At 40.9% G+C, this 24,562-nt stretch overlaps 1 protein-coding gene across 2 annotated transcripts in view; it reads left to right on the forward strand.

Annotated features, from left to right (window-relative positions):
- large1 (LARGE xylosyl- and glucuronyltransferase 1) overlaps positions 1-24,562 on the forward strand; it is a 129,219-nt gene that overhangs the window by 17,160 nt on the left and 87,497 nt on the right. For both annotated transcript variants that reach the window (XM_071501550.1, XM_071501549.1), the window contains one exon: positions 6,520-6,706. In XM_071501550.1, coding sequence (XP_071357651.1) covers positions 6,601-6,706 — 106 coding nt within the window. In that variant the 5' untranslated portion in view covers positions 6,520-6,600. The remainder of the gene's footprint in view (positions 1-6,519; positions 6,707-24,562) is intronic.

The following is a 24,562-nucleotide window of genomic DNA, read 5'->3' on the forward strand; positions in this document are numbered from 1 at the left end:
GAAATGGAATAATGTGTTTACTGCGGCACTGCAATAAAAGCCCTGTTAAGAAACGCTAGAGGGCTTTTAAATGGTTAAGTGAGTGTTGAGTTTGCATTAGACAGATAAAGAGCTAAATCGAGGCCTTGATCACATTTTGACGGATTACAGCAGAAAAACTGTTGGTTAACATGTAGTCTTAATGGGCTGTGCCTCAGTGACTGTTTCAAACTTGTTCTGTTGTCATGACAACAGAAATCAGTTGTATGAAGGTACTGTATATGTGAGCACAGAGAGGGGGAGAAAAGCAAACAGATAAAGATCTGAAACCAGCTGATATTAGCCTGAAATCGGCTGATATTAAACTTAAACCAGTGACTCTAGACTAAAACCAACTGATACTAGACTGAAACCAGCCCACATGCAGAATTAAAAAACAATGCAGTGTCAGTTGTTGAAAATAACAGGTTTCAACAATGTCCTCAATTTTTCACATTGACCTTACATGGTCCAGCAATATACTAGGTTTTGACCTAGTCTTGTTGAATTGGTTTTGAGGAAATGTGAAATCTTATTTCTGTATTAGGAACAACTCTGAGGTAGACTTCTGTAAGCTGATTTGCATGAAAAGCAGCCCCTGCCCATTGTGCGCTACACATTACTACAGAGGATTTGTGTGAAACTTCACCTCTAAATGTCTTTATGTGGTTATAAAGCTCTAGTGACATACATACCATAGAGCTTGCTTTGCACACATCCCTCCTTGCTATAACAGAATACTAATGAGTGTACAGCCAAGGAAACATAATGAAATGGAGGGCAACTCCCTCTGCACAATCAATATATTTTCTCCTCTCTGTGGGTAAGGCAGAAGCCATTTAGCCCACAGTACATTCTGTACTCCTGTCAGGGTGATGTGGATTGTTTTGACCTGTGGCCACTCTTGATTGTCATGTCTAGAGACAGAGAGAGAGACTCTGCTGGTGTCCACAGAACAGAAGCAATGTTTCATCTTTGTGCTTCTATCCAGCTGTGTGGCTGTATACGCATGCTCAGTCATGCTAAATGAGCTTTTTTTAATCACTTCCTGTTCTGTTCAGCTCTGAAAGGTGATGGAAAATTGGCTCCCTTCTCTCCTTCTCAGCTGTTGAATTGTCTGGATGGAGTCGATGGTGGAGGGCACATTCTGTCTCTGGTGTCATCACTTCACAGGAGAGTTATGAGGTGCTTGTGGCTTGTGGCTCATTGTTAAGGGCAATCTGGGATCAAACCAAAAGTGACAGGTTTAATAAAGCATTCTCAGGAAGTGCCACAGTTCTCTGCAGCAGAAGCAATTTCTGACTCAAGGGAATTTCTCCTTGTCTTCCTGCTGCATCATAAAAACTCATTATATGCTTTTCCACATTTTGAAAGTGTCAGGACTCTGAACTGATATACAAGACTGAATGAAATGAATATCACAAACACTTAACTGGTTTGCACTAAAATAACAGAAAATGTCAAACTGTGTTCATTTATGTTGTATAGTATACAACAGAAAAAAATCTCTAATCAAAAGTTCCACTTACTCATGGTCTTCTTTAGTGATTGTCAATAACTGAACAAAGATAGTTTTGATAGTCTGGCATGAGATTTAAATGGCCTTTATTCTGACCTGTCACATATACTCCTCTCAAGGTCAAGAGTAATGATCCATGCTCAAGTGTATTCACACTATTTATCCATTATTGTCAAATACACAAGGATGCCATAGCATTTTGGCAATGATTGGTTGAAATATTATCCAGTAAATTTTAAAAGCTCGTCACATTACTATGAATTGTTATTTGAGCCTGCTTTTTTTTCACTGTGATAGTGTTTATTGCACAATTTATTCAAACTGATTCAACTGCTTTTATTTTACATTAAGTTTTGTCCCTAATGATCATTGTATTTCATAATGCCACTTTTCATTTCTAAGTCAGTCAGTTATGTGAGTGGTTGTCTGTTCATTCTGACCAATTTCAGTGCATGTCTTTGTCACACATTAATAACCATTTAAGGGATCCTTTTGAAAGAAATAGTTTGCATTATAAAACTAATATTGGACAATATATCTTTGGTCTTTTTTTAAAACATAAGAATTTTCACTGCTTTCTCACAAATTATGGACTAAATGAGTAATCAATTGAATGAAAAATAATCAACATATTAATAGCAACATCAAAATAACTGTTAGTTGGCTTGTGACCTGCTCTATGTCAAGATGGTCTTGACATAGAGCAGCTTATTATTCTTAGTCTCAGCAGGATACAGCTCCATGTTGTTGTCTTTTGATTTTCTATGATTGCTTTTGTCCTCCAGTGTACTGTAGCCAGTTACATAGCAAGTGTTGTCATTGACATAACTTTCTGTTTTAAATGTTAAATATCAAAATTACGATTTAATCAGGAAAAATCTTAATGAGCAGGTCAGAACATTCAGTTCCAACTCTCAGTACCTCAGTTTTCAATGCTTTTTGTGCTGCAAACACAATATTCTTCGTACTGTGGTAGCACTGGTACTGGTGTTTTGTCCTGTCATTAATTCTGTTTCCAGGGAAAGGTCTGCTGTATTGTGACTTTTCTATTAATTGCCTAAAGTTATTTATAATCCTCCCACTTCATCTTTTTTAATATATGAATTAACATCACCCACTAATATGTTTACCAAGTGGCTGTTTAGAGGTTAAAGGTTATTCACAACTACAGTATACAATAAAACTGAGTATACCCTTGTGTAAACCCACTAGTATGTTAAATAATTCAAATTGTACCACCTTACAGTGATTAGAGTTGAGGTGTATTGTATTTGATCTTGTGTAAAATTTGAAACAAACAAGTTTGATAAATTACATTGAAAATACAGGCACCATTGCAACAAAAGTGAGTTTATCTTTGATTTCCAGTTGAGGCTAACTGTATGAACAAGCTTATGAAATAACCTCTGAACATCACAGCTTCGTCAGTCTTGGCCTGGGTTCTGTCTAATGCAACATGGCTCCTCATGGGAAGGAACTGTCTCAACAATAAGATACCAGACTCTGAGATGTCATAAAGGTGGGAAAGGGTACAAGAGCATCAGTAGGCTACTGGCTGTAAGTTGAAATGTAGCTGTGTAGTTTGGAGCTACAGGGAGGCCATCCTCATAAAATGACACCAGGTACAATTACCTTCTTACGCAACCTTGCATTGAAAAACACAGGAAAGTTCTTTTGACTTGATACAAGGATTATCTGGTGGCATGCAAATTCTGCAGGTAGATGGCATCCAAGAAGACAAAACTGCACATTAAACTTTGCCAGAGGCCATGAAAAGAAGCCTGATTAAATCTGATTAATGTTGACATTCTTTGGTCAGATGAAACCATAATGGATTTGTTTGGTACACATGGGGTTCAGCACATTTGCTGTGGACCTGACCAGGACTACCAGTCCTCCTGCCAAGGAGGGTCAAAGGAGGATCAAATCTGTCATCAAAAATAAAGGCAGACATAAAGAAAGATGCTCACTAATGAAGGTTTTACCATTTGTTGCAGCCAGTTCTTTAATATGGATCTTTAATTACAGCTTAATTAGTCAAACATTTGTTTTTTCAAATCAATTGGCTTCATTCCTCTTGGGCAAACAAATAAAAATGTATTAAATGGACAGGATTTGTAATTACTTAACATCCCTGGTACTCAGTTTTGTTGTATACTGTACATCCTGCTCATAAATAGGCCATAATTGTTTCTAAGTGAGGAGCTGTTGGCTTAGCACAAAAATAATCACATCCTGTAGGACAAAGTTTCCATAGTATCTTTTTGTTTGTTCACATGGATCACCACAGTGATTTTTTTTCAGCATTAACTGGCAAAACTAGGTGTTTGATTATTTCTTTCTGTATTAATTTAATAATTATGTACTTAGCACTGTCAGTGGCTGATGCAGTGGGACAGTAGCCATGGAAACCCAACTGAACCATGCAGGTCGTGTGGCCCACTTTGGGCACAGCCAACGAGCCTCAGCAGGACACTTCCGCAAAGTCGTGTGTCATGACATTTAATTAGTTTCTGAAGCAGCAGCGGCAGAAATTTTACATGGTTGGCTGCCACTGAAAAATTTGTATATTGGAAACACCAAATCCATCCTCAAGACACTGATAAAAGAGGTGTTCAAACCCAGCATACAGCTTTACAGGAGTTAAAACATACGTGGCCTCTATAGAAGCTGCTCGTTGGTTGAACAAATGACAGAGTCTGTCATTTCCATACCGCTAATCCATGCAGGGTCACAGGAGCCAATCCCAGCTGGGCGAAACAACCATTCACGCTCACATCCACAGCAGGAGTACCCAGAGGGAACCCACACAGGCAGGCACAGGGAGAACATGCAGACTCCACACAGAAAGGCCAACCCAGAACCTTCTTGCTGTGAGGCGACAGTGCTAACCACTCCCTGCTAATCTACACAACACAGTGTGAAGAGTTTACAGCGAGTACTGTGAACAACACAAAGGAGATACTAGACCACTAGAGGGATGAGAGCGAAATTATGTCTTTTGTAATTTAGCCAAACTGGCTTACCCATCAGTCCTTATCTGTTCCCAAAAATGATGTATAAATAAATGTGGCAGTTGTGACATATTCTGTGGATTAATGAAATACAGTGGTAGTTTATGGAGCATAAAGTTTTGAATCTGAATGGTCCTGGAGTTGAAATGAATTGACTTGTGCTGATGTCTAAAGACTGTTTTTTATAATAATTCTATCAGAATGATTTTATTTTTGTACCCTCTGTAAATGTACCATCTTGGATCATTTCCCAGCTCCACTGCAGTGCCTTCCTTGACAGTGAACAATTCAATCAGACTTTCTCAGCATGTTTCTCCATGGCCTTTTTCAACCAATAAAACACGGCCCTGTGATCATTGCTCATCACTTTTAGTATCAACGCACAACAATTTAATATTGAGTTGTGTATATAAATTCCATTTTCTCTCAACTTAGTGATGTGCCATGAGGGAAGGCTCACTATTGACATCTCTAGCAATCACTACAAACATGAAGCCAGGCTATGGACATCATATTACATTTTGTACAGGCAATTTTAGAAAAGGTTGGATGTAAGTCTCCCTCTCATATTGTAGATGTTTTTGTGAGTTTTATGAAGGATCAAGGCTTCTATGGTACAAGTCAAATTTGACCATGGAGTAAAATGAAGGAGTAATATATGCCTAATGTTCATGCTCAACTGTATTCCTCCTAAAGTAGTTTAAAAACTAACACACCTTGGCCAGTAAACTACTGCTTAAAACGGAGGCATCAATATTAATTATACTAATATTAATCATGTATAAAAGATGTTACATTTTTATGCTGAATGAGTACTTATGGATTTAGCTAATAATACTTGTAATGGAGTATTTTTACACCACTGATGCATACATCACTGACAATTACCGGCATATCTTTCAAGTGCACTCACATTTGTGTTCACTTCTAAATAAATGGATTAGGCAAGTGGGTTAAACTTACACAGTGTTTTAAACCTCACTGTCTGTCGCCTGGACTTAATTGAAAAGCTCTCACAACTTATGACACTGTGTCACACCTTAGCAATGAAGCTGTTATCTGATAACAAGAGCCAAAAATGTCCTTCAGGCTGCTACTGCTCTTCAGTCTGAACTCCTGCAGCTTCCCTTTTGCAGCATAATGTCTTTTCTGCCTGTGTCCCTGCATGACTGGAACTGCTTACTGTGTGGTCTGACACCTCACTATGATGTGGTAATAAATGCCTTTAGTGTTGCATTTGCAATTTAAATCACAGCATCCAGTGAAGAGCTAATATCACACAGGGGTCAAAGGCTAAGGAGCCACTGAAATGATTCATGGCATATCAAAGCAGTGGTTGTCATACTTGAGAGACTTGTTTAATCTCCTCTAGCCTCATTTAACCCGGCCTCACTCTGAGCTCTTCACATTGCCCAGGCCAAAATAAAAAATCTGCAAGATTCAGTAAGTGCTGGAGAAGTGTGGAAATACTTTTCCATTTTTAAAATCTGCCCCCTCTACTGCATTTTACTGGGTGACACTATGATAATTGGCACCCTGGGCTGTGTATGTGCAGGCCTCCACAGTGCCAGCCAGAGGTATTATGTTTCATCCCTAGGCTGTTTCAGTAAAGATAAAAATTCAACTGAGATCAGCCAGGTAATTGGACAAATGTGGTTACAAGCGAAGAGAATTTCGACTAATATCATACAATAAAATAAAAATATCTATACTCTACGCTCTACAGATCAACAAATCTGTTTACATAGTCACATCAGATTGATTGATTGATAGAATGGAAGCTAATTAACAGTCCTACAAAATCTTGAGTAAATTGGTCATAGTGTGTCTTTTGGTTAAAGTGGTTCAGATTTATTTTGCTTTGGCAACAGCAGAGGCTGTGTGCTAAGCTGTAATTGTGTCTATACTGGATGAGAAATGTTTGCTCCTTCCCTAACCTTGTTTTTCCTCCTCTCTTGTCTCTTCCAGTGCAATGAATTGGTCTGGACAACAGCTGCTACCAACATAGAGGTCACTTTACCTCTCTTTGCATTTGCTTTGGTCCTGAGGATGCTGGTAATGTGTCGCGGGCGCAGGAAGTTCCTGGCGGCCTCCCTCGCCCTGGTCTTCATCCCAGCACTCACCTGGCTTTACCTGTCAGTCGGGAGCTTTCAAGGCATGTACATGAGCATTTAATAATTACAGCAGATGAAATGGTGTTCATGTTAACCATGACGGTGAACACAACAGTTGGGTGTGTGGCTTCAAGACTTGTTCTCCAATGACAGGGGGTCAAATCCCTCCCAGTATATGAAAAATACATTTATAATGACCAGTCATCATATGCATCTCAAAGCTATTAGAAAGCAAAATTTCTCAACTCAATATTAGTTGATAAAGTGACTCCAAAACACACTAGATAATCACTGAACCCCTCCTGTCTCATGTCAGTGTACATGTCAGCCACAAGAGCTGTGTGTGTAATGTACATTCAGCACTATTGGCTTCTTAAACATCAGTCAGTATCTGCTGCAAGTCCCTCCTTTGCTTTGTGTTTTCACTGGAAACATGTAAATATGCGGTATCAAACAGCACTCTGACCTAAATTGTTTACAATATATAAACTGTTTACAAAAGCATTCACAATAGGACTGCAAGCCAAACCTCTGTATTTTAATAGTATCAAAATGCTCCCAGTCCTTAGACTGATATAATCCAAATATAAGGTAAAACCAGGGGGTACAGTGATTTTGATCAGATTAAAATTATTACTAGGAATATCCAAGATACTATTAGTTATATCTCAAAGTTTCCCACCATTGAAACTGCACCTGTATCTGTTTCTGGATTTTAACCTATATGAGGGGAGACACCTGAAATGTGATGTGTGTGGCATTTAAAATACGGCATCAGTCATATTTGGAGATTATCCAGTATAGATTTCATCATATATGGGTCATCATTTGGAATATCCAGGCTAATCTCCAGATTCTGAGGTAGTGATAACGTTCATGCTTCCATTCCATGCATTTGTCTCCTGTGGATTACCACAAGGCTCCATGTTTTTGATACATGATTTTGGCCTCGTGAACGCAATATCTTAAGAAGTCCTCAATGGAATCCCTTTTATCTTGGCACAAATGTTCAGCCGGACTCGAGGACGTACTGATTCGATTTTGGTGGTTAAAGGTCAAGGTCACAGGGCCCGCACAAAATGTGGTTTTGGCCTCATGAAAGCAATATCTTGAGAACTCTTCAAGGGAACTCCTTCACATTTAGCACAGCCCTCCACTGGGAGTCAAGGATGAACTGATTCGATTTTGGTGGTCAAAGGTCAAGGTCAGTGTGACCGCACAAAACACTCTTTAGCCATAACTTCACACAGCAATTGTTGATATTTTATATGATATGGGATAAACATGGGCTGTAGTCTGAAACTAGACTGAGTGGTGGAGGCAGACAACTGCAAGGCGGTAATTCTAGTTTTCCTTATATATGCTTCCTTTGAAGTCTATTTTTTTTTTTTTTAGAAAATATAGTATCACTTACCATTGTTATACCATTGACATCCAGCTATGCCTTCTGCTGGAACCTTATGGTCCACAGTTTTAACCCCCTCCTAAATTACATTGAGAATATAAAATCCTGGATGGCAAAAACCTTCCTTCAGATAAACCAGAATGAAACTAAGGTGCTAATTTTTGGCCCTGCAGACTACTCTGCAACCACAATCAACACTCTTAACTCACATGCAAGAAATCTCAGTGTTCTCTTTGATTTTGGTTTAAGATTTGATTTAAAAAAATCAACTCTGTCATCAGTACTGGCTTCTTCCACCTTAGATCACACAAAATTAAAATCATTCCTGTCTGTTAAAGATTTGGAGATCATAGTTCATGCTTTTTATTTCCTCTTGCCTCAGCTACTACAATTCTCTCTATGTAGGAATCAGTCATTCAGCCCTATCTCGCCTATAGCTGGTTCAAAATGCAGCAGTGAGACTCCCTACTGGTACCAAGAAGAGAGACCACCCTGCACTGGCTTCTCTTCACTGCTTACCAGCGAAGTACACAATTGATTTTTAAAATTCTATCTGTTTTTGAAGCACTGCATGGACTGGCACCAGGTTACATCTTTGACCCACTAATCCCCTGTTCCACCTGCACATTCCTCAGATCTGCTGACTAATCACTGCTCTCCTTTCCACACACCCAGTTAAAAACCAAGGCTGGTTGACCATTTATGGCTGGCCCTAAATTATGGAATAATTTGCAGCTTACTATTAGATTTTGCCCAAGGGTGTTTTCATTTTAATTTATCCCGATATTCAATAGTTTTATTACTTTACGCATATCCTTTTATTCATGTGTATTATTATTATTATCATTATTGTTGTTATATTGTGTATTATTAAATCCAAAATGTGGCCAAGCGCTTGCCTTTTTTGAAAATAAACTAAATAACTCAGTGACCAACATTATTACAGATTTTTTTTGTTTGTAAACTGATTCAGAATTATTGAAAATTTCAATTCCAATGTGAATTGAACAACATTTTTACCGTTATGTTTTACCTTGTTAAACCCATTTCACACATCAAGTTTTGAATAAAGCAAAAATAAGAAATAACATCTTATTGGAACTCTTAAGATTAAAAAGACTATTGGAAATTTCTCTGTACAACATAACCTAACCCAGAGAGTCTTAAGAAACAAATGCCCTGTAGACAAAGTCACCCTTCCCTCCCCTCTTTCTTGCAGAGGTGGTATATTAATGAATTACTGAGGCCTGTCCAAAGTTGATTACTTCCTCCAGACGATATAGTCCTGGAGTTCTTGGAGCCATTTTAATGACTTTGACTCGCAGGATTGAAATGCTGTGGTAGTGCCATTATTAATTATGAGTAAACTGACAATTTTGACTTGGGGTTGCTGTCTAGTAGACTGTACATGTGAATGCTCTCTCAAAATGCAATTGTCGCCAAGGCCTGCAAAGTAATTATTACATTTGGCAGTAAATTCCTGGCAGTAGGGAGTAGTTGCTGGAAATGTGATAAGTTGTGAAAGGACCTGGCTGCAGGAGGCGTCAGCTGTAGGTGAAGCCTGAGTGTGTGAGACAGGAACAATGTGCTTCAGCTGGCTCAGACTCTCACTTCAATACTAACTCTCTCTCTCTCTCTCTCTCTCTCTCTCTCTCTCTCTCTCCATCTCTGACCGGTTTTTGTTCTGACAGAGTGAGAGAAACACTGAGTTTCAACTGCACATAGAGCAGAGAGAATAAGTACTTATCGATGGAAAAATACACTATACGGCTCATGGCATGTAGCCACTTCATCCACATACTTTTGTGTACTTTGTCTGGGCCTGTTTCCGTGGTTTCGGTTAGGGCAGGGTATTGAACCTGAAAACTTCTTTGGTACCAACAGAAATATTCCTTTAGCTAAGGTAAGGGTTCGCATATCAAATCTTAAGCCTTCTGAAATCCTCCTTCCTTCCATCTCTGCTTGTCTTGTGGAAGTAGAAAAACACAGTCACTTTGCCATAAAATAGCGATGCCCTGATCACATATTGATACTGACTCATGCTGATACTGATAATGATCATCTCATGAGTGAGATCCACGGCCGATACTGATCATTTTTTGTGTTTTCTTATGGCACTGGTTTAGGGGTTGGTCAGTCTGCTTAGTTTTGTGGAATTTACATTAATTAGCAATTAGCTTACATATTCGTCATTCATCAATCATCATCATTTGTTATTTTAACCAACAAAAGTGTCATCAAATTTGTACCTTGCTCTTTGTTGATAAAAACAAAGAGGAATTATAAAAGGTTCAATAAGAGATGAACTGGGGTTGGACTTTGGGTATTTTGTGAAATGGGATTTGCTTCCAAAATTTAACCAGCTGTCAGAACAAGGGCTGAACAGTTAATTGAAATAAATCGAAATCGCAGTATGGCCAAGTGTAATGTCCAGATCGCAGGATGTTTTAATGAAGGTAAAATGTGTCACAACATGCCATGAATGAAGCATTGTGGTGCTACAGAGATACCCCAGCCTACAAATCATATTCTACAGACATAAAGGAGCATTGTTGTTTAGTACAGACCCCAACACACACACACACACACACACACACACACACACACACACACACACACACACACACACACACACACACACACACACACACACACAGGCTCACAGGGTGAAAACAGTACCAGCCACACCCTGTTGCAACTGGTAATTATGTTAACTACTGAAAAGGCAACATAGTTTAATATACTATAGGATTTGCATTTAGCTCAGATGAATTGAACTGGTGCATTTAGTGACTACTGACTGACTAGTTTTTTTAGGCCAATCAATCAAACTGTGATATGCCAAGTATCCACTGAGACGTGAACAAACCAATGATGTGAATCACAGAAGATTCAGTGTTTTTGATGTGACTATGCATTAGCTAGTCAGATAAAATGAGTCAGTAAGGGCACAGAGAAAGGGTTCATCGGGCTCATAGGTCTAACTAAATGTATGAATATTCTGTGTATATCTATGGATATATCTTTGGAAAACACACAAGAGTTAACATTAGACCAACTTAATGGATATTATCTGAGACTATATTCTTCTAACTTAAAACCGTGGTCAATTAACATTAACAGATAAGTTTCCTTAGGTTTGTGTATGTGATCATCAGTCATCATGTAACATCTCTGCTCATACCTAGTGGGATGCATGTTTCCATGGGAATGCAGCTGTCAAGGCTTCTGTCATTTCATTGAGGCTTTCGTCATATATAAGTGGGCAGTGTGTTGCAGTCATGGCTGTAACATGCTGCTCACTGAGGCTGTTAAAGTGATTGTTTGGGTTGTTTAGGTTGTGTGAGGTACTTATCCATAGCCAGTACATTACCTGCAGGTCTGGATCAGTGCGCTGGCAGTTTGGAGAAGCAGGTAGGGGCACTGGCAGTCATCAGTTTTTGTATACACTATATTTTGAATATTTTCATCATCGATCATGAGTAAACATCCATAAATCCATGTAGGATTTGGGAAAAACTGCATTTCTTATAACTCCAGACCTTGAAAACCCCTGTGCCAAATGTTGCTGGATATAGAAGACCACAAGACATGTTTAAGTTTGTTCAAGTTGCTGTTACACTTTGACCTTCAGTCTAATTTCCCAAAAATACATCATGATGTCTACTTACTACAGTTGTACAAAGTGATTACCTCAGACTTTTACACTACTGGAGACACTGTGGGTAAAATCTGGACTAGTCATACTAATAACAGCTCTTACTGTCTGGTTACTGTTTTAAGTGCATGACAACCCCCCACCTTCATGCACCATTTTCTCTATTTACCATTTCAGAAAAAATGTTGACATGCACCACGGTATTGCAGTAGTGTTTATCAATTCAGCCCCTTTAGGCTGTTAGAGCTCCAAAAACACAAAGCCCCTGATGCTTTACACCTGATGCTTTCTCCCTCTATTTTCATAAACGTATGAGCAATGTTGTGAAAGCCAATTTACTTCAGCTCAGGGCTTAAAACTAAAGTTTAGTCTTGCCTCACTTTTTCAAATGAAAGAATGTTATCCATCCCTCCATCTCACCATGTCTGGATTTTTGTTCAGCCTGTGCTAGTGGGGCAGTTTTCTCAGTGGTGTAAGTTCTTCCAGAACACTGCCAAATAAATATTGGTGAAATTTTAAATGGCTTCCCTTATTTTACAACCAACAAATGTAGTGACACTGGGAATTTTTGGATTTCCACTCAAATTTGAAGACTGTGTGTTCTTTAGACTTTGCCATTAAATGACCACTCCAGGGCAGACAGTCTAACAAGGAATTAGTGAATGAATTAAAAAAAATGAATAAATGAGTTTAATATTAGCTTGAATTACTCTTGCAATTGCATCTTAGAATGCAAATCACACTTGGCCCCATAAAACCAGATTAGTGAATCCCATATTCCATTCAAATTGGCAGTATTTTCTGAAAAGGTCTGAAAAATGCAGGGTTCATTTCATCTCCCTTCATGCTACAGGTGAACCTTTTGGTTCTTGCTTTTGTAAATGGACAACAGCCTTTCATATTCATAAGGAAAGAGATTCACACTCCAGGAAATCCATTTATTCCCTTTGTTAGACCAGAAGTTTCTTTGTGCTCAACATGACTCAGTCCTTTATACAGACCCCACACAGCTGTCGGGACGCCAGAGAACTACATCCTGACACAATCAAACGGTTGATGTCTGAGAGGTTGGTATTGTTCCTGGAGCCTTACTTCACTCATTTACTGAGCAGTCCTCTCTTATATGGCATGGGAAAATTCACGTTCAAAAAGACAATCTGATGTCCAGAGGTAATCTTTACAACCCATGTCATCAAGTCAGGAGTCCACATACAACTAATTTGATGTATACCCCCATATATTTTGAGTCATGTTTGCAGGATTTGTGCATGTTCTTATGTGTGTGGAGGTGCTCTGGTTTAGCAGTGTCAGTGTCATAGGGGAATCAGAAACTCTGGCTCTGAGATGGTGGTAGGATGTGTGTTGCTCATCACAGCTGTTGCAAAGACTTAATATCTTGCTCATGGTAAGAATTATAGTATAAGGGGATGCTGGGATAGATTATATCAGAAGGAAATAGATTGGTGGGATGAGGTGTCATTCATTCATACTACCACATGAAGAATATCTGCTGCAGATGATTTAGCACATTCTGTAAATTGGTAACATCGAGATAGCTTTCACCCAGATTGAAGTTTTCTATTTCAGTCACTTTCTAATTCCACCAGACCTCATACTTGATCCAGTTCTCCCATAATTTAATCACCATCTTTGAAGGTGTAGTCCACTCCACAACACTTTAATTTGAGTCGCACAGAACATGACAGTTTCAGGTCTCTGTAATTTGATTTAGCTCAGAGAAGACGTACAGCTCTCTGCTTCACTGTGAGGCTTTGCCTCCCAATAGAAACATTGGCTGTTTTATTTTATTTTACAGGGGGTGGTGTTAGGCAAAAGGAGACTAGTTGTTTTGGAGTGGCAGTTGGTATCCTCTATGCTTTGTCTCTGCCACACACACTTGTAAGTTAAAAAACAAGAGAGGTGGTGCTCTTGAACTGTAAAGGACTCCGTACAGGATTTATCCGTACAGGGTCATGGGGGTCTGGAGCCAATCCCAGCTGAGAGTGGGCGAGGGCGGGGTATACCCTGGACAGGACGCCAGTCTATCACAGGGCGGACATACAGAGACAAACAACCATTCACGCTCACATTCACACCTCTGGGCAATTTAGAGGCACCAATCAACCTAACGTGCATGTGTTTGGACTGTGGGAGAAGGCCAGAGATCCTGGAGAGAACCCAAACAGACATGGGGAGAACATGCAAACACAGAAAGGCGAACCCAGAACCTACCTGCTGTGAGACAACAGCACTAACATCTGCACCACCGTGCAGCCCATAGAGCTAACTAACTAGTTTATATAACCTAACTAGTTCACATAACTTAACTTTTGTTCGTAAGACATTATCAAGTGCTAACGCTCCTTTTTTCCACTCATGCTGTTTCGTTTGTCAAGAGATGGATGATCTTGCAGCTGCTGGTATCCGCTTGACCTATTCAATATAAAGCTTGACTTTATATGGAATATGGAAATAATATGGATGTTTCAGATCACCTGTCATTTTTGACTTAGCCATGCTCTAGGATTGATAATGTTGGTCCTGGTTAACTCAAGGTCCCCTTATTTTTTTATGTAATTATTGTAAAAAAGTTTGGTCCTTTCTGATCACTCCCTTTGTTTTTTTTTGAGGTTTTGTTTTCGACTATTGGCCTTCAGTGCCAACAGTTATTTTATAAGCTGTAGTACTACTAAGTTTTGAACTAAGTTTGTGTACCTTTTATCAGTACTTAAATAGGTAATTGTCTAGTGTCAAGAAGGATATCCCCAAAACCTATATTTAGGACATGGGATAGAAAAATGGAATGTTATTAGAATAAATGAATAATAATCTTTCAAGTAAGAAAGAAATAAGAAGTTGCCACCAAAAATGTAATATAAGAGGCATTATTTGTCCTGACCCCAGGCTTTCAGAACGATTGACATTAACCAACATACAGTCATCCAGTGCAATGTGACAGCACAAAACAGGCTGATAAATATAGAGAAAATGCAGCAAATTTAAGATGAGTTCAACAGTTTTTTATCTATTCCCCTCATCTATTCCCCATATAATCTGTAAGTGTAACTTTAAATGAAATATGTTTTATTGTAGTTGCAGACCACAGTAATATGTTTTAGTTGCTATCTGAACTGTCATGACAGTCAGAGGCCACATTCTAAAGAAAATGGAGCAGGTGTTGTCAGCCACATCACATGAACACTGGGAGATGTAACCTTTTTTAATGCATAGCTTCCCAATCATAGGGATCAGAAAATTAAGTTAAGATGAACTTAAATGAAGTCGCAATAAAAATTTATATTTAGTTGCAAAATCTTCATGGTCAATGAATGAAGTCTACAAATAGTGGACATAATCAGATGAACACTTATGATGATGATCATGCAGGGGCTGTGCTTAACATGATTTGTAGGACTGATCTAAGATATTTGACTGCAGCCAGTCAAGAACATTTTGCTTGGTTTATTTAGGATCATTGTTCTGCATCGTTCAAACACGCTGAAGTCAAAAGTCCTAAGCTCCTTTTAAAACCAATGTGATGGAGGAAATAATGAAATTTATTATGGTCCTCATACTTCCATTAGCCTGCACTCAGGGACTTCTCCACAACAAAAGATTTTAGCTGTTGTGAGAAAATGAGATGGAGAAGATGAGATGGAATTTGAGATCCTACTAAAAGCACTTTCATTTTCAGGAGAGAAAAAAAAAGTCATGAAAGAGGTGAGCAGCCATATTGACTGAAAGCTCCAACTATAATTTTTTTTACATTGTTCTCATGAATATACAGAAGGTTGATGCCACAAGCAAAACAAATCATTCCCTCTTACCTGATGATTGAGACATTTGTGTACCTGAAAACTTTGTTATGTCACCTTGGCAAAATTCTGTTGCCATGGCGCCGCGGATGGCTGCCTCGGTGTTTTGGTGCGCATTTTTTTGCCTTATTTTCTTTATAAATCCAGTTTTCTGCTTTGGTTTCCGGAGCTCTTTCACAGAGAAGAGCTCATTAATATCAGAGAAACAACTCCAGTGGATTTTTTTCCTACTTTTCTCGACTCATCTGTGGGATTATTGGACATTTTGGTCAGAGGTCACTGACCGTTGCTCTCGCAGTGAAACGCCGGAGGAGAGGAAAACGTGCCGGTGCGCCTGCGCGTCTCCGCCGGCGCGCACTCCGCACACCTCTCCCAGGTATCTTTCTCTCCAACGTGCGTTCACTGCCCAACAAACTGGATGAACTTCAGCTACTGGTGCAGAAGAACAGAGACTTTTCTTCATCTTCCGTCCTGTGCTTCACGGAGACGTGGCTGTGTGGATCGATTCCGAACTCTGCGCTGGAGCTGGCCGGCTTCCAACTCTTCAGAGCGGATCGCGACACAGAGCTGTCCGGCAAAACCAAAGGTGGAGGAATCTGCTTTTATGCAAACAGTGGCTGGTGCAAAGACGTGACAGTGATCCTGCAGCACTGTTCTCCTGACCTGGAGACTTTCATCATAAACTGCAGGCCCTTCTACTCCCCCCGTGAGTTCACCTCAATCATCCTGGTCGGTGTTTACATCCCACCACAGGCCACAGCAGATACTGTGTGTGGAGCGGACCAACCCGGACTCCGTAGTTATTGTCCTTGGTGACTTTAACAAAGGTGACCTCAGTCATGAACTGCCCAAATACAGACAGTTTGTTAATTGCCCGACCAGAGAGGGGAACACTGTGGACCACTGTTACACCACAATCAGTGGTGCTTATCACGCCGTCCCCCGGGCTGCACTGGGCCACTCTGACCATGTCATGGTCCACCTGATTCCCACATACAGGCAGAAACTAAAACTGTGTAAACCTGTTGTGAGGACATCGAAGCAGTGGAGCAGTGAAGCCATAGAGGATCTGCGGGCATGTTTGGACTGCACTGACTGGGAGGTGTTCAGGACTGCTTCCAACAGTCTGGATGAGTTCACAGAGGCTGTGACGTCATACATCAGCTTCTGTGAGGACTGCTGTATCCCATCACACACCAGGGTGAGTTATAACAATGACAAACCCTGGTTCACAGCTAAGCTCAGTCAGCTCAGGAGGCAAAAGGAGGAAGCTTTCAGGAGTGGGGACAGGGACAAGTTTAAAGAGTCCAAGTACAGGTTTAGCAAAGCGGTGAGAGAAGCTAAACGTCTGTACTCTGAGAAACTTCAGCTCCAGTTCTCAGCCAATGACTCTGCTTCTGTCTGGAAAGGGCTCAGAAAGATCACAAACTACAAACCTAAACCCCCCCACTCCATTAATGACTTCCGTCTGGCCAACGATCTGAATGAGTTCTACTGCCGCTTTGAAAGACAGTGGGACAAGCCTGACACTGACCTCCACATCAGAGCCACATCAGAACCCCCCTCCTCCCCTACCAAAGGAACGTCTCTCTCTATCCTGGAGAGAGATGTCAACAGGCTTTTTAAGAAGCAGAACCCCCGCAAAGCAGCCGGTCCTGACTCTGTCTCTCCATCATCCCTGAAGCACTGTGCTGATCAGCTGTCTCCAGTGTTCACGGACATCTTCAACACCTCACTGGAGACCTGCCACGTGCCAGCCTGCTTCAAATCCTCCACCATCATCCCTGTCCCCAAAAAACCAAGGCCCACAGGACTAAATGACTACAGACCCATTGCCCTGACCTCTGTGGTCATGAAATCATTTGAGCGCCTTGTCCTGTCCCATCTCAAATCCATCACTGACCCACTCCTGGACCCCCTGCAGTTCGCCTACAGAGCCAACAGGTCTGTAGACGACGCCGTCAACATGGCTCTCCACTTCATCCTCCAGCACCTGGACTCCTCAGGGACCTATGCCAGGATCCTGTTTGTGGACTTCAGCTCTGCCTTCAACACCATCATCCCGGCTCTGCTGCAGGACAAGCTCTCCCAGCTGAGCGTGCCTGACTCCACCTGCAGGTGGATCACCGACTTCCTGTCTGACAGGAGGCAGCACGTGAAGCTAGGAAAGCACGTGTCTGACTCCCAGACCATCAGCACTGGATCCCCGCAAGGCTGCGTTCTTTCTCCTCTGCTCTTCTCCCTGTACACCAACACCTGCACCTCCACCCTTCAGTCTGTCAAGCTCCTGAAGTTTGCAGACGACACCACTCTCATTGGACTCATCTCTGATGGCGATGAGTCTGCCTACAGGTGGGAGACTGAGCGTCTGGTGACCTGGTGCAGGCAGAACAACCTAGAGCTAAACGCTCTGAAGACAGTGGAAATGATAGTGGACTTCAGGAAGAGCCCAGCCCCACCCACCCCCATCTCCCTGTGTGACTCCCCCGTGGCTACCGTGGAGCATTTTCGCTTCTTGGGAACCACCATCACACAGGATCTCAAATGGGAGCTAAACATCAGCTCCCTCATCAAAAAAGCTCAGCAGAGGATGTATTTCCTGAGGCAGTTGAAGAAGTTCAACCTGCCAAGGACTATGATGGTGAACTTCTACACCTCCATCATTGAGTCCATCCTCACCTCCTCCATCACCATCTGGTACGCTGCTGCCACGGAGAGGGACAATAACAGACTGCAGCGTATCATCCACTCTGCTGAGAGGGTGATTGGCTGCAATCTTCCGTCCCTCCAGGACCTGTACGCCTCAAGGACTCTGAGGCGTGCAGGGAAGATAGTAGCTGACTCCTCCCACCCTGGACACAAACTCTTTGAGACACTCCCCTCTGGCAGGAGGCTGCGGTCCTTCAGGACCAAAACCTCTCGCCACAAAAATAGCTTCTTCCCATCTGCTATTAGCCTCATCAACAAGGCTAGAGAGCCCCACTGTTGCTGATCAATTGCACCAATCACCAGAAAAAATTCCTTGTATGTGAAAACATACTTGGCAATAAAACTGATTCTGATTCTGATTCTGATTGAAAAAGCTTTCAGTAAATTGTAATGTGAATTTGTACTCAATGTTATTGTAGCTCAAAGCAGAACAGTGTTCAGAACTCTGGAAGAATCATTAAATAGTGAGTTCTGAACTGGGTTTACTTATATATTTTGCCACAGCTTTGCCATTTACAGGCATTGTACTTGAACTCCTAGATAATTAATCAGATTAACATCATATTTGTCAGTATAATCTGAAGACCTTCACTACGCTAAATTGTGACACTTTTGAGTTTTCGTTGAATGGTGTTTCTGTGGTGGCCCCAAACTTCACTTTGATAAGAGGTCTGGCCTGAAGACATCTATATGTCAATATTCAGTTATAGTCAGAGTGCTGCCTACCGGCAACAGGAAATGGGTTTCTCAGCCTTGAGGTACTCATCTGGGCAGGTTGACCAGATTCACCTCAGATTTAGTCAGACAAGCCTTAAGACCTTCATGGTACTGAATTGTTTGGGTTTTTATCAAACAACGTTGTTGGGGTGGTAAGTTAATTTGCACGCTTGCTGTAGAACAAGAGAGCTGTTGTAACTCAACTCCACACGGTCAGATCTTTCTCAAATGTAACATTTGATTAGAGCCCACAGCTGAAGATACCACCTACAAATTTCAATCTCTGTTTCTTTCACCTAGTTGTAGGAGATTTGTTAGGCACATGTAACATCCCAAGCCAGCATCCCCGACTTGCACGATGGTGAGAGGGCCTGCTCATTACTTTGTATTCCCATATAAAGGTGTATAATAGAGGCTAGTGAAATAGTTTTGCGAACAATGTGAATTGTAGAGACATGCTAAAGTTACTGCAGTGTATACTAGTGTCGACACAAACAGTAACTCCTGCTCCATCAGTATCACTAGCATCTATGCATATGCAGTGGCAGTACAGTAAAGTGAACACTGATTGATTGTGTACATGATATATTGTGTCGTGATATAATACAGCATAAATGAATAATATTACCCCGGTATTCAAACCTTTTAGCAGCTGGCACACAGAATACCATCCATCTTAACAATCAACTAACATTCAAGGTCACTGACCCAGACAGTTGATCAGTTTTTATTACCATGCTGTGGTGAGTCTGTCCATGATACCACTCAGGATCAAACCATCACTGTCAGTGCCAAGATTAGGCAGCTGACACAGTCCATCTGTCCTGAGACATACATACATGTACATCCTGTTGGGGGAGCTCACCTTATGGGGATCAGTAAGACTGCTAAGAGCGTCATCAAACCTCACATGTGGTGGTAGGTTAGTAAGAAAAGGTACTCAAGTCTTTGTGCATCTGTTGGTAGACACATGCTTTGGCATCAAGCATTCGTTAAAGGATTATTTAGGTTTTTGTGTTTTGTTTGTTTGCTTGTTTTAATGCAGTGTGGGTAGGGGAACAATGGTGGCTCACCTGGTGGAGCACAAAACTGTTAAGGCTCAGTCCTTACCACAGCCTGGGTTCAAATCTGACTCTGCATGTCATCCCCTCTCTCTCTTCCCTAGCTTTCCTTTCTCTCTCTCAATGGCCCTTTTGTAATAAAGCCAACAATGTAAAAAATAAGCCTAAAAAAATACAATGTTATTTTCATAATTTTGGCAAGACAAAGACTGTATTTGCCAAGAAGATGGTAACATTGGTTGGTTGGTTTCACCCTGAACAACAGTTTTATAATTCTTGGAGGACAGTAGACTTCTGAGAGATCACAGTTTTCCTTTGCACTGAGGGATTAATCACCTCTTTTATCCTCCAGATAAGTGGTTTAAATAATCTAAAACCTCTCTCCTAATCTGTCTGATGATATCACAGCATATGATTCTTACACAATGGTATTATTATGATGAGAAATGATGTTCAAAACTATGAAAATAAATCACAAGTTGTGATAATCCAGAATTATACTTTAACAGAATCATCCCTTTGACAGCTGTTTCTCAGTAAAATGATGCATTGGAGGAACAATGTAGTGCACGGACTACATTTTGCTGCGGCTTGTCCTCTTGTGTTTACTTGGTTGCCTCCAACAGTTTTTGTAACCATCACCTCTTTCACTGTGGACATTCAGCAAACACACTTTTACCTTTAGAAGCAGTTGAACAGTATGTTGCAGGAACTTTTCAGTATTTACAGTCTGGTCCATATTTGACATTATTAATAGATAATGAGGAAATTAAAGCATTTTTTGTTTTGATATTATATAATATTGGCGGGGTTGTGTGATATCATTGACTCTCTCTAGCTGCACCTACCTCTTGTAATGCAGGACTGTAATACATTGTTTCTGTTGTCACTTAACCTGCTACATTTAATTGAATTTTGAGATTGTGAAGCTGGACATTCCTAAAATTTAATTAACAGATGGCAAATCCTCTGTGGATGGAAAAAAAAGAACAGCATTCATTTTTAAAATGCTGAATCAGTCCTATTAATTTCCTGTGTCCTTTTTGTACTAAAGGTTGCTTTACTTTTTTCAGTGGCAATCTCCTTTAGCTCCAGTCAGGTTGAATAGGGAATAGTTTGATAGTATTCACTCCACTCTCCATGTCCAAGTGATTATACAAAATGGCGGCTGGCTGGTGTACTTGTGTGGAGGTTTCAAACTGACCGCCAGGTGAACAGATGCCATCACATGATGGATTTGTGGCCAAGGAGCGAGAGGAGGGACCTTTACAGCTGATGAGAATAAAACTGACTTGTGTGAAATCAGGCATCCACACAGTCATGAATCATTCAGCAGGTGTCACATGTTCGTTGGATAAGAGGTCAGCTGATTATCTTTGAGAACATCTGATACTCTTGTACTTAACTATATATGTGTGTGTGTGTGTGTGTGTATGTGTGTTTACCCAGCTAAATTATTGTTATCTATTGTCCTCTGCTGGGAAAATTGGGTTCTTGTGTTTTGCTGAGGCTTTTGTTTGCACTGAGACGATGAGCTTCATGACAGACACCTTATGCCTTATGCAATTTCTGAGCAGCACAAACACAATGGTCTGAGTCCAGTTCAGTGGGATTAGGCCCAGCAAATCCACTCTGCAAATTAATTACAGCTTGGACGAATTTGCGTCCAGAAAGTGCTCTGGTTCTCTGGTAGAAGGCAAAGTGGCCCGTCATGGTTGAAAGCATCCACATACATACTGGCTGTCTTTATATCTTATGTCTGAAAAAAATATGTGCCATTTTATTAACACATTTAGTCAGACAAACTAAGTCAAAGCCAAGTTTTATAACATTATTTCAGTTGATTGTGGGAAGTCTTGTACATATAAAACCATTTGAGAAAAATGACAACTGTTATACGTGCTGAAGTTTATTGGCATTTTCTCTCTAGGCCTGTTGAGTACAGAAATGTTTATATGAGCCTATGTCAAAAGGACACCAAGACTCTCCTGGGAACTGGTTGTTATCAGATGGTAGATGGTATCATACTGGAAAGCCATCTTTTCCCCTACACATCAATACATGTAATTAGAGCTATAATGCGTCTGGTTCTCCGCCATACTGTAAGAATTGGGGGTCTCCAAGGCTGTCTGTTTTCCCTACTGAGATTCTGAATGGAGAACCCATTATATTCTTTAATGATCTTCAACCAAGGCACTTCCCTCCCCTCTGAGAGGTTCCTAGATGTAGTGGTGGAGAGAGTGAGAGCTTCATATTCTTTCAGAACATTTATCTATCTCCCTCTCTACATGATTCACAGCTGCTTGTTCATATTTTTAACAGTCAGAGAAGAGGAGAGGAAATTGCCACTGACTTGTATTAGATACAGAGTTACACAGAGTGCAGGCTGCCCTGCTCCGCTGACAGTATTGATCCAAACATCTCTTTGTACTACCTCATCTTGAGATCAACATTTTGATGCATCACCTAAATGTAAACCTCTGCCTTCTCACTGTGGTTCTTATTGGACCTCTCTATTAAAGGGAAATCTACCATGAATCACTTTCTTTGGAAACAGCTGATGAAGTCTGTGTGTCTGGGCAAGGTTTGTTAGACCTTTTTAAAATAACTTTTTTAAAATAATTTTTATGTCTTTAAGTAAAGTGTGCCAACCACAAGAGTCGCACTGCAAACCAAGCGATCTGAGATGGTCAAAATGCAGTGGAAAGGATCTGCATTTGATCTGGTTTATACTGATCATTAACAAGTTTTTATAGTTTTAAATAGCTCAGTTATCTGGATTTACAGTGGTTTGGATGCAATTATGTAGTTTTATGCATGATTATGATGACTTTTATATGATGTAGTTCTTATGTTGCATCTCGTTGCCATTTCCATATACAGTGCATCCGGAAAGTATTCACAGCGCTTCACTTTTTCCACATTTTGTTATGTTACAGCCTTATTCCAAAATGGATTAAATTCATTTTTTACCTCAACATTCTACACATAATACCCCATAATGACAATGTGAAAAAAGTTAACTTGAAATTTTTGCAAATATATTAAAAATAAAAAACCAAAAAAATCACATGTACAAAAGTATTCACAGCCTTTGCCATGACACCCAAAATTGAGCTCAGGTGCATCCTGTTTCCACTGATCATCCTTCAGATGTTTCTACAACTTGACTGGAGTCCACCTGTGGTAAATTCAGTTGATTGGACATGATTTGGAAAGGCACACATATGTCTATATAAGGTCCCATAGTTGACAGTGCATGTCGGAGCACAAACCAAGCCATGAAGTCCAAGGAAATGTCTCTAGACTTCTGAGACAGGATTGTATCGAGGCACAGATCTGGGGAAGGGTACAGAAAAATATCTGCAGCATTGAAGGTCCCAATGAGCACAGTGGCCTCCATCATCTGTAAATGGAAGAAGTTTGGAACCACCAGGACTCTTCCTAGAGCTGGCCGCCCGGCCAATCTGGGCGATCGGGGCAGAAGGGCCTTAGTCAGGGAGGTGACCAAGAACCTGATGGTCACTGACAGTGCTCCAGCGTTGCTCTGTGGAGAGAGGAGAACCTTCCAGAAGGACAACCATTTCTGCAGCACTCCACCAATCAGGCCTGTATGGTAGAGTGGCCAGACGGAAGCCACTCCTCAGTAAAAGGCACATGACAGCTGCCTGGAGTTTGACACAAGGCACCTGAAGGGCTCCCAGACCATGTGAAACAAAATTCTCTGGTCTGATGAAACAAAGATTGAACTCTTTGGCCTGAATGCCAAGCATCATGTCTGGAGGAAACCGGGCACCGCTCATCACCTGGCCAATACCATCCCTACAGTGAAGCATGGTGGTGGCAGCATCAGGCTGTGGGGATGTTTTTTGGCAGCAGGAACTGGGAGACTAGTCAGGGTTGAGGGAAAGATGAATGCAGCAATGTGCAGAGACATCCTTGATGATAACCTGCTCCAGGGCGCTCTGGACCTCAGACTGGGGCAAAGGTTCATCTTCCAACAGGACAACAACCCTAAGCACACAGCCAAGATAGCAAAGGAGTGGCTTTCGGGACAACTCTGTGAATGTCCTTGAGTGGCCCAGCCAGAGCCCAGACTTGAACCCAATTGAACATCTCTGGAGAGATCTGAAAATGGCTGTGCACCGACGCTCCCCATCCAACCTGATGGAGCTTGGGAGGTTCTGCAAAGAAGAATGGGACAAACTGCCCAAAAATAGGTGTGCCAAGCTTGTAGCATCATACTCAAAAAGACTTGAGAATTTGCAAAAATTTGCAAAACTTTCAAGCTAACTTTTTTCACTTTGTCATTATGGAGTATTGTATGTAGAATTTTGAGGTAAAAAATTAATTTAATCCATTTTGGAATAAGGCTGCAACATAACAAAATGTGGAAAAAGTGAAGCACTGTGAATACTTTCAGGATGCACTGTATAGTCCACATCCATAGAGGGTATACAAAAATGGACATAGACTCCAGCTCCAGAAAATGAAGCCAATGTGGAAGTGCCTTAAATGTGCATTCTATTAAA

The sequence above is a fragment of the Trachinotus anak genome, unplaced genomic scaffold (genome assembly GCF_046630095.1).
Source record: "Trachinotus anak isolate AG129_WGS33_773 ecotype Australia unplaced genomic scaffold, CSIRO_AGI_Tana_v1 ptg000018l, whole genome shotgun sequence".
Classification (NCBI taxonomy): domain Eukaryota; kingdom Metazoa; phylum Chordata; class Actinopteri; order Carangiformes; family Carangidae; genus Trachinotus; species Trachinotus anak.